At 55.1% G+C, this 13,699-nt stretch overlaps 2 protein-coding genes across 2 annotated transcripts; both read left to right on the top strand.

Annotated features, from left to right (window-relative positions):
• Window positions 1-2,922: 2,922 nt before the first annotated feature.
• Window positions 2,923-5,082, top strand: LEU4-0 (2-isopropylmalate synthase; the record flags this gene model as incomplete). The annotated part of the gene is made up of 4 exons (XM_066152404.1): window positions 2,923-2,930; window positions 3,020-3,152; window positions 3,287-4,864; window positions 4,921-5,082. 4 exons carry the CDS (start codon window positions 2,923-2,925, stop codon window positions 5,080-5,082), a joined length of 1,881 nt encoding a protein of 626 aa, XP_066008290.1.
• A 2,995-nt stretch (window positions 5,083-8,077) lies between these two features.
• kap95 (Importin subunit beta-1) lies at window positions 8,078-11,120 on the top strand (the record flags this gene model as incomplete). Its single annotated transcript, XM_032022599.1, has 5 exons — window positions 8,078-8,126; window positions 8,335-8,393; window positions 8,490-9,296; window positions 9,355-10,771; window positions 10,822-11,120. 5 exons carry the CDS (start codon window positions 8,078-8,080, stop codon window positions 11,118-11,120), a joined length of 2,631 nt encoding a protein of 876 aa, XP_031892847.1.
• Between the last annotated feature and the right edge of the window lie 2,579 nt (window positions 11,121-13,699).

Below are 13,699 nucleotides of genomic sequence, written 5' to 3'. Positions count from 1 at the left end.
CGACTTCATTTTATTCCACGCAAAGGAAAGGGACGAACGATAAAAAGCGGCGGGGATTCTTCTTTTGAATGTTTGGTGGTTTTCTTGCGGCTTCTGTTTTTTCGACATGGGTGACGATGGTTACACCTCACGGCCGCTGCGTCTCTTGTCATAATGGGCTCGCCTCCTAAACTTCTTGTGTTGTACATATTTCTCATACCAACGCTTTTTCCTGGCATCGGGGTTGGTTATCTTCTCGGGATGGGTTGGATGAGTGGAGGATTTTGGTCTCTCTCGGACTTGGAAACTTCCACGCATCTCGTTTCTCGAAGATGGGCCTTTTCCCGCATCTCTCTTGTTTCTGGCTTTCCCCTCCCTTCGTGGAGAGGGAAAAGCCTTTTTGTCTAATTGTTGGAACGTATATATCCCCCCCACTACAGCAGACACCAGCACTAAAAGTACATCTCGTCCGCATTGGACATTTCTGAGATGTAATGTGCTTGGTTGTACATAGCACCTGCTCATGAAGATAGAGTATAGACGAGACGTCTAAAAACCGGATTTCAAACAAACCTCTTTTGGTATTTCTCTTGCTGGTGATATGTGTGATCTTTGTGCTTCCTGTTGCTTGTGAGTCGTCATGTTCATTTTTGTATGTGATGGTTAGCCCCCGGACTGGGTTGGATGACTCTTAAAACGTCAACTTGTTGAGATGGTTGGCGGATGTGGGTTAAGGGACGGGCCGCGGCTGAGACACGTGGGAGTGACTCATTTCCTCTGGGTCAACGGCGGTGATTGCTTGCGGTGGAATAGATGGATAAGGTGATGAGTGTCTGTCTCTCTTCTGGTGATCGTCTCGCCGGGGGTATATGCACAGGAGCCGAGGTAAGGGGAGGATGGTCTTGGAGTGTGGGGTGATAGGAGGGGAGGGTATGTAGAGTATCATGCGAGGCTGAAGACGGCGGAGGGATTGTGGGTGAGTCACTGCTGAGATGCCCCCCGGATGGAGCTCAGGGGTTCAAGATTTCGCGGCAGTCCCCCGGTTAGCTCGACGTGGGTAGCTACAGCGTGAGGTGACTCTTGCTTTATGCCGTAGGGAATGGCAGTTCATGTTTCGAAGAGTAGCAGAGGAAGGCATGCTGGTTGAGGAGACGGGCTTTCCTAGCGAGCACCTGAGTATATAAGATGGAGGGACAGGGCTCATGTAGGGCATTGGCACATTGAATCGACAAAGTTCAAATTCTAGCTCGCATCAAGTCGGCTTAACGACGAGGATGTCGTCAAAATTGAGCTCCACGAGACGGCAATCGACGGGAGTCACGCTCAAGGCTCTCCTCCTTGGGGTAGACATGCAAGGGCTCGACATGAGCGGTTCAAATACGCCCTTTGCGATTGGAAGAAGAAACGACATGGAGCATGCTGATCAGCCTCCAAGTATCATCCATCGTGGGGAAACCCGCGGTGAAGCAGCGTGGCTTGGGGTCACACTGATCGCTGATAACTGACGTCTGTCGTCCGCAACAGAGGCCCCACGACGTAGCGAAGCTATCCGGCCGGTCATCGGGGCTTGGAGCAGGGATGGCGGTGTCCACCGCCGACGGTTCCGGGCTGCTGATAAGTCGGCCGTGGGGGAGTTGATACCGGAAAAGTTCGACGGGCCCACGAGCCGATGTTCGGACGCCCAGCGGACGGGTATTGTCGGCATATTGGAAGACGTCTGGTCCACGGGCGTGCTCCATTGTCGACGTTGACGATGAGAATGGCTTCATTTGCTGGGAGTGGACTGCGAAGGGAGTTCATGTGACTAAGCTGTTTGCAATGTTCTCGGGCCAACGCAAGGCGGTCGAGTCAGTTTGGGATATGCAGCTCTGGACGGCTACATCAGACGGGGAAGTCGGCCGGCAACGGTCGAGGTGAAGCTGAGGCAAAGTCGACCAATTAACTGTTGTCTCGCGTCATTGGCTTTTGGGGGGACGGGCAGCAATGAGGTCGATGAATGGCGGTTTGAGGACTGAAGGGAAGACCCCGTCAGTTGCGCCGTCGTGCAGGCCGTTTTCACAGGAAAAAGCAAGGCGAGAGAGAGAGAAGGGGTTGTTGGTGTGGTGCAATTGCGGACTGGTGCAACCCCGCCATCCGTAGCCGGCCAATGCTTCAATTTAGACCAATCAGAATGGCCGTATGTCGGACCTACAGGACGCGGGGACTCGGAACTGGGCCCCACTCCAATGACATTGATTTGGAGAAGCAGAGAAAAGTTGAAAATTTTCGAATCGAACAGAGGTCCAATCCGATGCCAATGCGCCCTTGCGCCCTGCGTATGACTTGACGGGAGCGATCGCGGGGGAGGAATACACACACTAATCACCCGTCCTGCCGTCCCGTCCAGCGTCTAGCTGCGTGTATCGTTTGATCGTTTCCCCCGGCCGGCATACATTGCAGCCCGGAGCCATTGGAAGTGCTCTAATAAACCGGGACCGTTGCTGCGGGATTCCGTTTTATTGCCTTCAGAGATGCAAGCTTGCAGCGAGTAGCGCGGGTTAGGTATCAGTAGGGGCGAACCGAATATTCAGTGACAAGTAAATTGTAAAGAACTTGGGTCGGCAGTGTACGTACTGCGCAGCCGTTTTTGGTGGTGGAGGGGGGGAAAAAAAAAAAAAAATCCAAGGGTGGGCTGCCTGTCATTGAGCAGCAGGTAGGTGCTCCTCCGTCTTCGTAGCCCGACTCTTTGCAACCGCGAACCTTGTGACTCAATCTTTCCCTCTCCTTTCTCCCCTTTTATGACTGCGATCTTTCTCTCTGTTGACGACTTTGCTACAAATACCCTTTCTCCTGCTTGAGAGCCTCCAATTCTAGCAGGACACTCTCTCTTCTCTCCCAGCACACGGAACCGATCCGTCCTTACTTACACCTCCCCCGCGAAATCTGCCCCGCACCCAGCCCAAGATGCCGATGTAGGTGACTCAATGGACGAACCCCCAAAATCACACAACATGACGCTCTTCGAAACCTGAGACGCTGACAATCTGCTCCTCGCGTGCAGGCTCAAGGATCCGTCGACGAAATACAAGCCCTTCCCTCCCCTCAAGCTCAAGGACCGCCAATGGCCCGACAAGACCATCACAAAAGCCCCGCGATGGCTGTCGACGGATCTGCGTGATGGCAACCAGAGCTTGGTCGACCCAATGGCATGTCACTCCCTCTCTCCTCCAATTGATTCACACGACGAAGTCCAAACAATCCGTGGTCTCGGCCAGTGTCAGTAGTCCAAAGTACCACCAGCGCTAACGGTTGTTGTCTCGAAACACAGAACGGCGACGAGAAGTGGCGCTACTTCAAGATGCTGTGCGAGCTCGGCTACAAGGAGATCGAGGTCTCCTTCCCCTCCGCCTCACAGACCGACTTCGACTTCACCCGCCGCCTGATCGAGACCCCCGGCGCCGTCCCCGACGACGTATACCTCCAGGTCCTCTCCCCCTGCCGCGAGGACCTCATCAAGAGGACGGTCGAGTCCCTCAAGGGCGCCAAGAACGCCATCGTCCACATCTACCTCGCCACGAGCGAGTGCTTCCGCCGCGTCATCTTCGGCTTCTCCGAGGACGAGAGCGTCGAGCTCGCCGTCCGCTGCGCCAAGCTCGTCCGCTCCCTCACCAAGGACGACCCCGCCCAGGCCGGCACGAACTGGCAGTTCGAGTTCTCCCCCGAGACCTTCTCCGACACCTCGCCCGAGTTTGTCGTCCGCATCTGCGAGGCCGTCAAGGCGGCGTGGGAGCCGTCTGCCGAGGTTCCCATCATTTTCAACCTGCCCGCCACCGTCGAGATGGCTACGCCTAATATCTACGCTGACCAGATCGAGTACTTCTGTCGCAACGTCACTGAGCGCGAGAAGATCGCAGTATCTTTGCATCCCCACAACGATCGCGGCACAAGTGTAGCGGCAGCTGAATTAGCCGTGATGGCCGGCGCCGACAGAGTCGAGGGATGTTTGTTTGGCAATGGTGAGCGTACTGGTAACGTCGACCTTGTCACTCTTGCTCTGAACCTTTACACCCAAGGCATTTGGCCAAACGTGGACCTGTCTGATATCAACCGCGTAATCGATATGGTTGAAACTTGCAATAAGATTCCAGTGCACCCCCGCGCGCCGTATGGCGGATCCCTGGTTGTCTGCGCCTTCTCAGGATCTCACCAGGACGCCATCAAGAAGGGTTTCCAGATGCGCGAGAAGGAGGGCGCAAAGAACGAGGACCGCTGGCAGATTCCTTATCTCCCCCTCGACCCTGCCGATATTGGACGCACGTACGAGGCCATCATCCGTGTCAACTCCCAGAGCGGCAAGGGTGGCGCGGCATGGATTATTCTGCGCAAGCTGCAGCTTGACCTGCCCCGTGGGCTGCAGGTTGCGTTCTCCAAGGTCGTGCAGGATAAGACAGATTCCCTTGGCCGGGAACTGTTGTCAGAAGAGATTACGGACTTGTTTGAGCAGACGTACTACCTCCGCGAGAACCCAAGATTCACCATCGTGGACTACAGCATTACCCCCGATCGTTCGCAGAGCCCCGCGCCGCCTGCGCCCGGCAAGACGCAAGACACCAAGAACCTGAAGAGAGTATTCGAGGGCGTGGTTTCGATCGACGGAAAGGAGTACCAGCTGCGCGGACGCGGCAATGGTCCCATCTCCAGTTTGGCGAACGCCCTGAAGAGCGTCGGCATCAACCTGGACGTCGAGGATTACAAGGAGCACGCTATTGGTGCCGGTCGCGATGTCAAGGCTGCTACGTACATCGAGTGCACCGCCACGGGCACCAAGCAGAAGTACTGGGGTATTGGTATTCACGAGGATGTGGTCCAGAGTTCTCTGATTGCCCTCCTGAGTGCCGCCAGCAACGTGAGTGCCATCGTATGATAAGATATTGAGTCCCGTGCTAACAAAGACCTTTGCAGTTTGTTGGCAGCCGCCCCGGTAGCCCTATCCTGGCCAAGCCCATCCCGACGAGATCTCTGAGCCAAGAGCTGGACCTCGAGCCTACGAATGGTACGAACGGTACCAACGGGCAGACGCCGAACATCGTTGCGGCTCTGGAGGAGAAGGCGAACGGCATGTAAGGGGGTGGTATCATCCAGTTGGTGAGGCATATGGACGAGGCAAAAGTTTTGGTGGAGATGCATTTTCGGTGACATTAAAAATGGGACATGGAGGATGATGCTGCTCGCATGGCCATGTAAGCCCTCACTTTGGACTTGATGGCCGATTTTTTACTTGTATGAAAGGGTTGTTGTTTGATTCCAACGAACGAATGAAAAGCATTTGAATTGGGCATGAGTCATCTGGATCAGTGCTTCACACAATGTCAACCTTATGCAGACGGTAAAGGGCAATAATAATGATAGGGGTGAATGAGAGGTGGTGGCCCGGGCCAAGATCGTATTTCCTAATTGCCAGCGGGAAACGAAAAAGGGCCACGCTCGGATCCGGCTGCCTGGAAACCTGATGAGCAGGATGACGTCTGACTCGGGGGCTCGGATGGGCTGTCACCCAACCACAAAACCGGCGGCAGCAAGGAAACGCGGGCGGGTAGCCTTACGCATTGCTCTCTGGGTAGGGTGAGCAAAAATCGGCAATGACATTGACCACGGACAGGGCAAGGTCAGGCAGCGGCAGGCGGCTCGTCTCAATCTTGTTTAGCTCATCTTGCTTTCTTGTCCCCTTTCCCAGACGTCACAGTTTCTGCTGTGCGTATGTGGTCTGAAAAAGGAGGGGGAATGGATTGGTTGGCCTTTGAGATGACTACTTTTCTGGCAACCCCCCGCCAAACCGAGACTGCGTACGAAACGAGGGGCAATGTTTTTGTTTAAGATGTTGGTTTCTTGTCACTTGACCTGCAGGCTTGGTTTGCTGCCGTCTGGCTGCTCTCTTTTGTTCCTCCTCCGCAGCAGCAGATTGTTTCGGACCACCCACACACACACTTTCTCACACAGTCAGTCAGTCACACACCACACACCGTATCTCCCTTTTGGCTTTTTCTGCATCCTGCACGAGATGAGCAACCGCGCAGCGGCGGCCCCGGCAACCAAGGACATGCAGATGCAGCCCTGGACGGCATAATTGGGAGATACTGTCCAGTGGATGAGAGTGAACGAAGACTCAGTGCGTGAGTGAGTGAGGCTTGGTTGACTCTAGCAGTTCTGGAACCCCTCCTCCTCCCCTTTCGCAGGTGTGGGGTTCTGGTCGTACCTGTTGGGGGGGTTTAGCCTCACTGTTTGGTTGGTGAGATGGGATGCGGTGGGGGGCTTGACACTTGATCCGGCTTAGAGGTGCATCGTGAGGTACAGGAGGGCGCTGCAGAGGACAGGTGGCGAGAGAGGTAGTGGATGATGGAGACGTAGCGGGGAATCGGTGTCTTTTTTCTCTCAGGCAGAGAGGACGGGTACGTAGCGCTTGGTCTGAGCTTTTTCTCTTTTGTGCACTGTGCCCGAGAGATGGCCGCAATAGGAAAGGAAAAAACAAATGTCCCGCATCCAGTTTGTTTTGTTTTTTTCTGCGTTGCGACTGTCGTCAGCGCCTTTTTGATGGACACTCATGGTATAGACATGACTTGGGATGGGAAAGAAAATGAGACTCAAGTGACTGAGCTCCCATTTTCTTCCTGCCTGCCCTCGGAGTAGGTATCAGGTCCAGTCGTCGGGCAGCCTTTTGCAGAGTGTAGGAGTTGGTCGCATCAAAAAGGAGTGCAGGCTAGAAGCAGAGAGAAACAACCCCTCATCGGTTTTTTGCATCAGAAGCTCTTCTCCTTCCCCACACTCATTTAACGCCATCTCGTGCCGCCCACTTTTTCGACCTAAGCCTGAAGTACCTTACCCAGCGAGCAGCGGCTCCCGGCTACATCCAGCCAGCCAAAGGACGCACTGTATTGCATAGGCCGGTTGGTTGGGCCAGAATACGTGACCTGGGCCTTTCACTGCCCGTACCCAGAGGGCAAGGTAATTAATTACCTTAGCGACTGGACTGGGACTGGACTGGACTCCCGTCCTCTGGTGCCAAAGAAAGAAACCGCTACCCGGGACGGTACGGCACCTTCCTTCCCTGCCTTGTCGTGCACCTGCTGCCGCCTGGAGAAGCAGCGATACCTTCCATTCTTACCAGGCAGGCAGGCAATTAGGTACCTATCTGGGATGTACAGTCTGCTAAGAAACTTGCCTGCATGCCATCCGCCGCTACATTGCACTGATCGATCCCCTGCTGCCCCTCCTGCCGCGCTGCTGCTGTCTCTCCCGCAGACACAGCAGAGCACCTGCTGAAAGCCCAGCAAAAGGAGGAGGAACGAACCAGTCACGCTGAAAGGCAACCCAGCTCCCCTCCCCCGTCCTCTGATCGTCAACAACCTCGCCTGCCCAGAGGTCCCGCTCCCTATTGTTTTTTTTCTCCTCCTTCCTGCTGCTTTTCGTCCAAAAAGAGAGAGAGACCCAAGAAAAAAACCTGACTTTACTCACAACTTTTCCCTCTCGTCTGTTGTGTTGTTGTTGCGACCAACTTATTTTTTCCTTTAACCGGTACGCATCTAATTCCTTTGCCAAAAAAAAAAAAAGCCATCATCCATCCTCCGTCGTGTCCCCGAAAGTCACTTTTCGACAAGACTCGTTATTTTAATACGGATACCACAGAGCAGCGAAATTCTCTCCCTCTCGCTATCTCTCACTCACCACAACAAAGTCTCTCACACTCTCACTCTCTCCGCGCCGTTGTTCGGTCTCTTCTTCCTCTTCTCCTTTCTCTGCCGCTCTCTCGCCTCTCTACAACCAAACAGAGTACCGCCGCCCACCCCCGGACCGTACCTTTCTGCGCCCGCCTTGCCGCGCGAACTCTGAACCTTCCTCTCGCCTAGGCTGCTGCCGGCTCCCAGACCGCAAAAAAACAAACCACCCCCGCGTCTCCCGTGCTGCTGCTGACCCTGAGGTGCGGTGCCTTGAACCCTTCCTCTCCCACCTCCTGACACGTGCAACCTGTCAACGAGCCCCCCCTCCGAACCTGACCTGCTACCTCTCAACACTGGCACTGGCTCGGCCTTTCACTTCCTGCTACACACCACATTGAGCCGCAATCATGTCGAGCTCCGAGATCAACCAGGTTTTGGCCAACTCGCTGTCGCCTGGTAAGTTTTACATCCTCGCTGTCCCTTCTCCTACGTCGCTGCACTTCTGTCTTTGCCCCCCGAGTTGCCTCGTCGCCGTTGCCATCCATCGAACCCACCCTGGTCGCTACGGCGATGAGACAGATCCTGCCCTTCTCTTGGCTCCTCACCCCCAACGCGCATCACGAACGACCTATAGACGATGACGAGGCTGACACTTCATGACCAGACGCGAACTTGCGCAACGCTGCCGAGCAGCAACTCACATCAGCCGCCGAGAACAACTTCGTACGTGCCCGCCCACTTTCGGGTCCCCGAGTCCCTCCCCTTTGCCCCCCACCGCTTCGATCAAGTTTTTGCTAACCTCGCTCGTCTTCCCAACAGCCCCTATACCTCGCAACCCTCGTTCAAGAGCTTGCAAACGAGAGCGCGGATGGTTCCATCCGTGCTGCCGCCGGTCTCGCCCTCAAGAACGCCTTCACCGCCCGTGATTTCAACCGCCATCAAGAACTCCAGACAAAATGGCTCCAGCAGACAGACGACGAGACGAAGACGCAGGTCAAGAATTTGACCCTGCAAACACTGGCCTCTTCCAACAGCCAGGCTGGCCAGGCCGCCGCCCAGGTCATCTCCTCCATCGCCGGCCTCGAGCTCCCCAGGAACCAGTGGCAGGACCTGATGAGCATTCTGGTTAAGAACGTCAGCGAGGGCGCCGAGCACCAGAAGCAAGCCTCCCTCACCACGATCGGTTACATTTGCGAAAGCCAAGATGCCGATCTGCGCACCGCCCTTATTGCCCACTCCAACGCCATCTTGACCGCCGTTGTCCAGGGTGCCCGCAAGGAGGAGACGAGCCTCGAGGTCCGCCTGGCCGCCATCACGGCTCTCGGCGACTCGCTTGAGTTTGTCGGCAACAACTTCAAGCACGAGGGCGAGCGCAACTACATCATGCAGGTCGTCTGCGAGGCCACCCAGGCCGATGACTCCAGAATACAGCAGGGCGCCTTTGGTTGCCTCAACCGTATCATGGGTCTCTACTACGACAACATGCGCTTCTACATGGAGAAGGCGCTGTTCGGCCTCACCATTCTGGGCATGAAGTCTTCAGACGAGGACGTCGCTAAGTTGGCCGTGGAGTTCTGGAGCACTGTGTGCGAGGAGGAGATCCAGATCGAGGATGACAATGCCCAGGTAAGGCTGAACCGAATTTTTGCTTTGGAATGACCCACACTGACGATTGCCTCTTTAGGTCGAGAGCGCCGACCAGATGCGACCCTTCTACAACTTCGCCCGCGTAGCTGCTAACGAGGTTGTTCCCGTCCTCCTTATGCTTCTGACCAAGCAGGACGAGGATGCCGCCGATGACGAGTACAACTTGGCCCGTGCCGCCTATCAGTGTCTCGCGCTCTACTCCCAGGCTATCGGTGCCGCCATCATCACCCCCGTCCTTCAATTCGTCGAGGGCAACTTGCGTGCTGAGGACTGGCACCACCGTGATGCCGCCGTTTCTGCTTTCGGCGCCATTATGGACGGCCCCGACGAGAAGGTCCTCGACCCCATCGTTAAGCAGGCTCTTCCTATCCTCATCGGCATGATGGACGACAGCTCCCTCCATGTCAAGGACTCTACCGCCTATGCCCTCGGCCGCATCACCGAGAGCGTGTCGGAGAGCATCGACCCCAACCAGCACCTCGACCCCCTTATCCGCTCTCTGTTCAACGGCCTCATGAGCAACGCGAAGATAGCATCTTCCTGCTGCTGGGCTCTGATGAACCTGGCGGAGCGCTTCTCTGGCGACTTCGGTGCCGTCCAGAACCCTCTCACCCCCCACTTCAACCAGAGCGTCACCAACCTGCTTGGTCTGACCGCCCGCCCCGACTGCGACTCGTACGTCCGCACCGCCGCCTACGAGGTCCTCAACGTCTTTGTCCAGAACGCCGCCTCCGAGAGCATGCAGCCCATTGCTTCGCTGTCCGGCGTCATCATCGAGCGTCTCGAGGGCACCGTCCCCATGCAGAGCCAGGTCGTTAGCGTCGAGGATAAGATCATGCTTGAGGAGATGCAGACCAGCTTGTGCACGGTTCTGCAGGCCATCATCACCAGGTTGGAGAAGGAGATCATTCCTCAGGGTGATCGCATCATGCAGACCCTGCTCTCCATCCTCCAGACCATCGGCGGCAAGTCCAGCGTTCCCGACGCTGTCTTCGCCACCATCAGCGCGCTCGCCAACGCCATGGAGGAGGACTTCAACAAGTACATGCAGGCCTTCACGCCCTTCCTCTACAACGCTCTTGGCAACCAGGAGGAGCCCAGCTTGTGCGCCATGGCTATCGGACTCGTCAGCGATCTCACCCGTAGCTTGGGCGAGCAGAGCCAGCCGTACTGCGACAACTTCATGAACCACCTGCTGAACAACCTGAAGAGCCCCAGTCTCAGCAACCAGTTCAAGCCTGCGATCCTGCAGTGCTTTGGCGATATTGCCGGTGCCATTGGCGGACACTTTGAGACATACCTGTCCGTGATTGCTGGGGTTTTGCAACAGGCCGCGACTGTCAACGCTGGTCCTGAGGGCCCCTACGAGATGTACGACTACGTCATTTCTCTGCGCGAGGGAATCATGGACGCCTGGGGTGGCATTATTGGTGCCATGAGAGCCAGCAACAAGAGTAAGTCACTATCCCAACGCCTAATGATGTACACTGCTAACAAATCCCAGCCACCGTTCTCCAGCCCTACGTTCCTTCGATCTTCCAGCTTCTCAACCAGATTGCTAGCGACATGAACCGCAGCGAAGCTCTCATGAGGGCAGCAATGGGTGTCATTGGTGACCTCGCCGAGGCCTACCCTAACGGGGAGCTCGTCGAGATCTTCCGCCAGGACTGGCTTACCGCCCTGATCAAGGAGACCAAGACCAACCGCGAGTTCCAGGCTAGGACCATTGAGACCGCGCGCTGGGCTAGGGAACAGGTCAAGCGCCAGCTTGGCGGCTCTTCCAGCGTCATGGCCCAGACCTGAGCTGACCCTCGATATCCAATTACAACTTCTTACCTGTTTGATTATCCACACCCATTCCCCGAGCCCAGCGCGTACCCTGGAGCAGCCGGTTTCCACTCGTCGAAGCCCGGATCTGCGTCAAACTAGGAGACAGCACAGCCCTCATCTTGTCACTACACAGCATCGAACACGGAGACCACTCACGTGTATATAGACAACTTACACATTCCCCAAAGACTAATTTCACCAACCAATACCCCTTGCCAGCACACTTCATCAATTGACACTACACATCACCCCTTACCCCTTGGCTGTATCTTCTGGACTTTGATTTTCGCAACGGATGGCTGGATTAGAGAGGAGGCGGGAGTCCTCATTGTCATGTACGCCTCGCATAGAATCGCGCTGGCGACCTAAAAGTCATGTAGAAGGAGTTTCCCTCAGACGGAACCGGGAGTTTGTTATTTTCATTTTCCGACGGGGAAACGAGAGCAATGAGAGACGGGGAAACGAACGACGTCAACACACAATTCGGAGTCGGCCGCGTCCTTCCTCGGGAGAGAGAGCCCTGTCAAGTGATTGGGGTTTACCGTGGGAAGGGGGAGTACTTGTTCCTCGCAAGAGGCGCATACGCTCTAGGCCATAACCTGTTTGCAATTGAGTCGGGATATCTTTCATTGAAAAGGTACTCGCGCGGTGGTTGGGGTTGAACACACAACAAGATGCCTCACGAAATGGGCTAGAAAGGAGAGTGTAGGGGCACGCGAGGAAAAGACGAGAAGAGTCCTGCAGCGGAGGAAACGGACGGCGCGCAAACAGTTCCAAGTATGCTGCTGGGTCAAGTGGCCCCATGTCGCAATGCTTTGGTAGTCAGGAGAAAGTTCAATGAGTTTTGCCCCCTTCAAGTGCATTGGATGTGAGGTCTTGCGTGATGTGTGATGTATGTTGATGAGTTGCTATAATGAATGCTGTGAATGATCAGTCACTTGTGATGAGACAGCCGGATCATCCTTGCGGTTCTCTCAGCCTTCGTTACTAACCGCGATTGGATGAGGCGTGACTGATGGAGCAGCGGATATGCGGATATTCCAGACGCGACAAGCTTGGGCAACGAATGCGCAGAGCAGGCGCAAATGGGGGGCTGGCGGCGCCAGGAAGACACAGGTGATGCTAATGAGGTCGTCCCGGAGGAAATATCACAAAAGTAGGTCAGGTTCTCATGAGGAAATGAGCCAAAGTCAGGCTCCTCGGAAGAATTAACAAGAATATAGCGGGAAGGACGAGGGACGGCGAGAAGGCCATTGTCGAGAGGTTGGAAACTTGGGAAGTTCATGGGTTCAGCCGAGCATTTGAGGCAAGTGTCGAAGTCTCATTCGTGTCCTACAGCCCCGGCGACGGGCCGCGCACACAGAGCAAGGCGGAAAGTTCATTGTCTGTTGCGACAAATCTTCGGGATTGCGGGCTTGGGTATATATGGAGATCGCGGTGGGGTATGATGTGTTGTTTGGGGCACTCGACCGCCGGTCTGGGGTCTTGGATGTTGGAGGGTGAGGTTGCTCGGGGATGACGAGGGGTCGATGCTGGGGATGGCGATTTCAGGGGCATATAAAAAGAGAAATTGGGGCGTTAAGTTGCTTGGACAAACCAAATGATGCTATTTTCTGCACTGGCTTCTGATCACCATTGAATGCCTCGAGACTCTGTACATGCGGGTGTTGTTGGTCCCGAGTTCGTGGGGTCGGTAATGATGAAGAGAAGCGCAGAGTAAGATTTGATGTTGAAGAGGAGCGGATAATAACGAGCTTATGACGGACGGTGAGGGAGGATGGAGAATGAGATTTGGGGGTTGAAGACATGATGCTGTGCGGGCCTGGAGCTGGGGGTAATGTGGCTGCGGGCGTCTTAACGGACGAATCTCTGGATAAATCACTCCTCTGCAATAAGAGAGAATGGACTGAATTGGAGATTCTCGATCGGTGGGTAGATACTTGCTTGCCTTTTAAAATAGGGTGAAAGAAAGCCTTAGTTGATTGGGGGTTTGGCTGGCTTGGGGAGTATATATTAGATGGTGCTGTGACAGATGAGGCCTAGAGCAAGCACGACAAACAATGCGATTCTGTAAACTGATGAGACGGTGACTTAGCTGGCTGACTGCTTCTGAGTCTGACGCCTTTTGCCGTTGCTCTGGCTGCCATCTGAGGAACCGTCTGAGTGACCTATAGATGCGGGGACAGTTGCGTATTGAGGGAGAATAAGAGCGGGAGTGTACGGGATGGTGAAGGACGACGCTGAAGATAGAGTCTGTGTGGCGTTGGACGTGGTACGAGGTCTGGTTCTGAACTTGAGGGTGATAAGAACACTTCCAAACGGATGATGTCCGTGGCACCATGCCCATCAAGTAGTAGATTGTTTGACAACCGAGACATTGTTAGATCCAAGGAAACGGGCAGAAAAGGCACGGTTTTATATGGTTTGCGTGTCTGAGATCGGAAGCTCTGTGGCACTGTGATGGAAGGTGAACGAGGGTGGTATATAAGCGCAGTATCTGTACGGAGAATGCAGGTAAACCGCAACAACGAATGTGTTTCGTTGAGGTGCGA

The sequence above is a fragment of the Colletotrichum fructicola genome, assembly GCF_000319635.2.
Source record: "Colletotrichum fructicola Nara gc5 chromosome Unknown KSG_Nara_v1_contig06, whole genome shotgun sequence".
In the NCBI taxonomy this organism is placed as follows: domain Eukaryota; kingdom Fungi; phylum Ascomycota; class Sordariomycetes; order Glomerellales; family Glomerellaceae; genus Colletotrichum; species Colletotrichum fructicola.
This window is presented reverse-complemented; position numbering and strand designations above follow the sequence as displayed.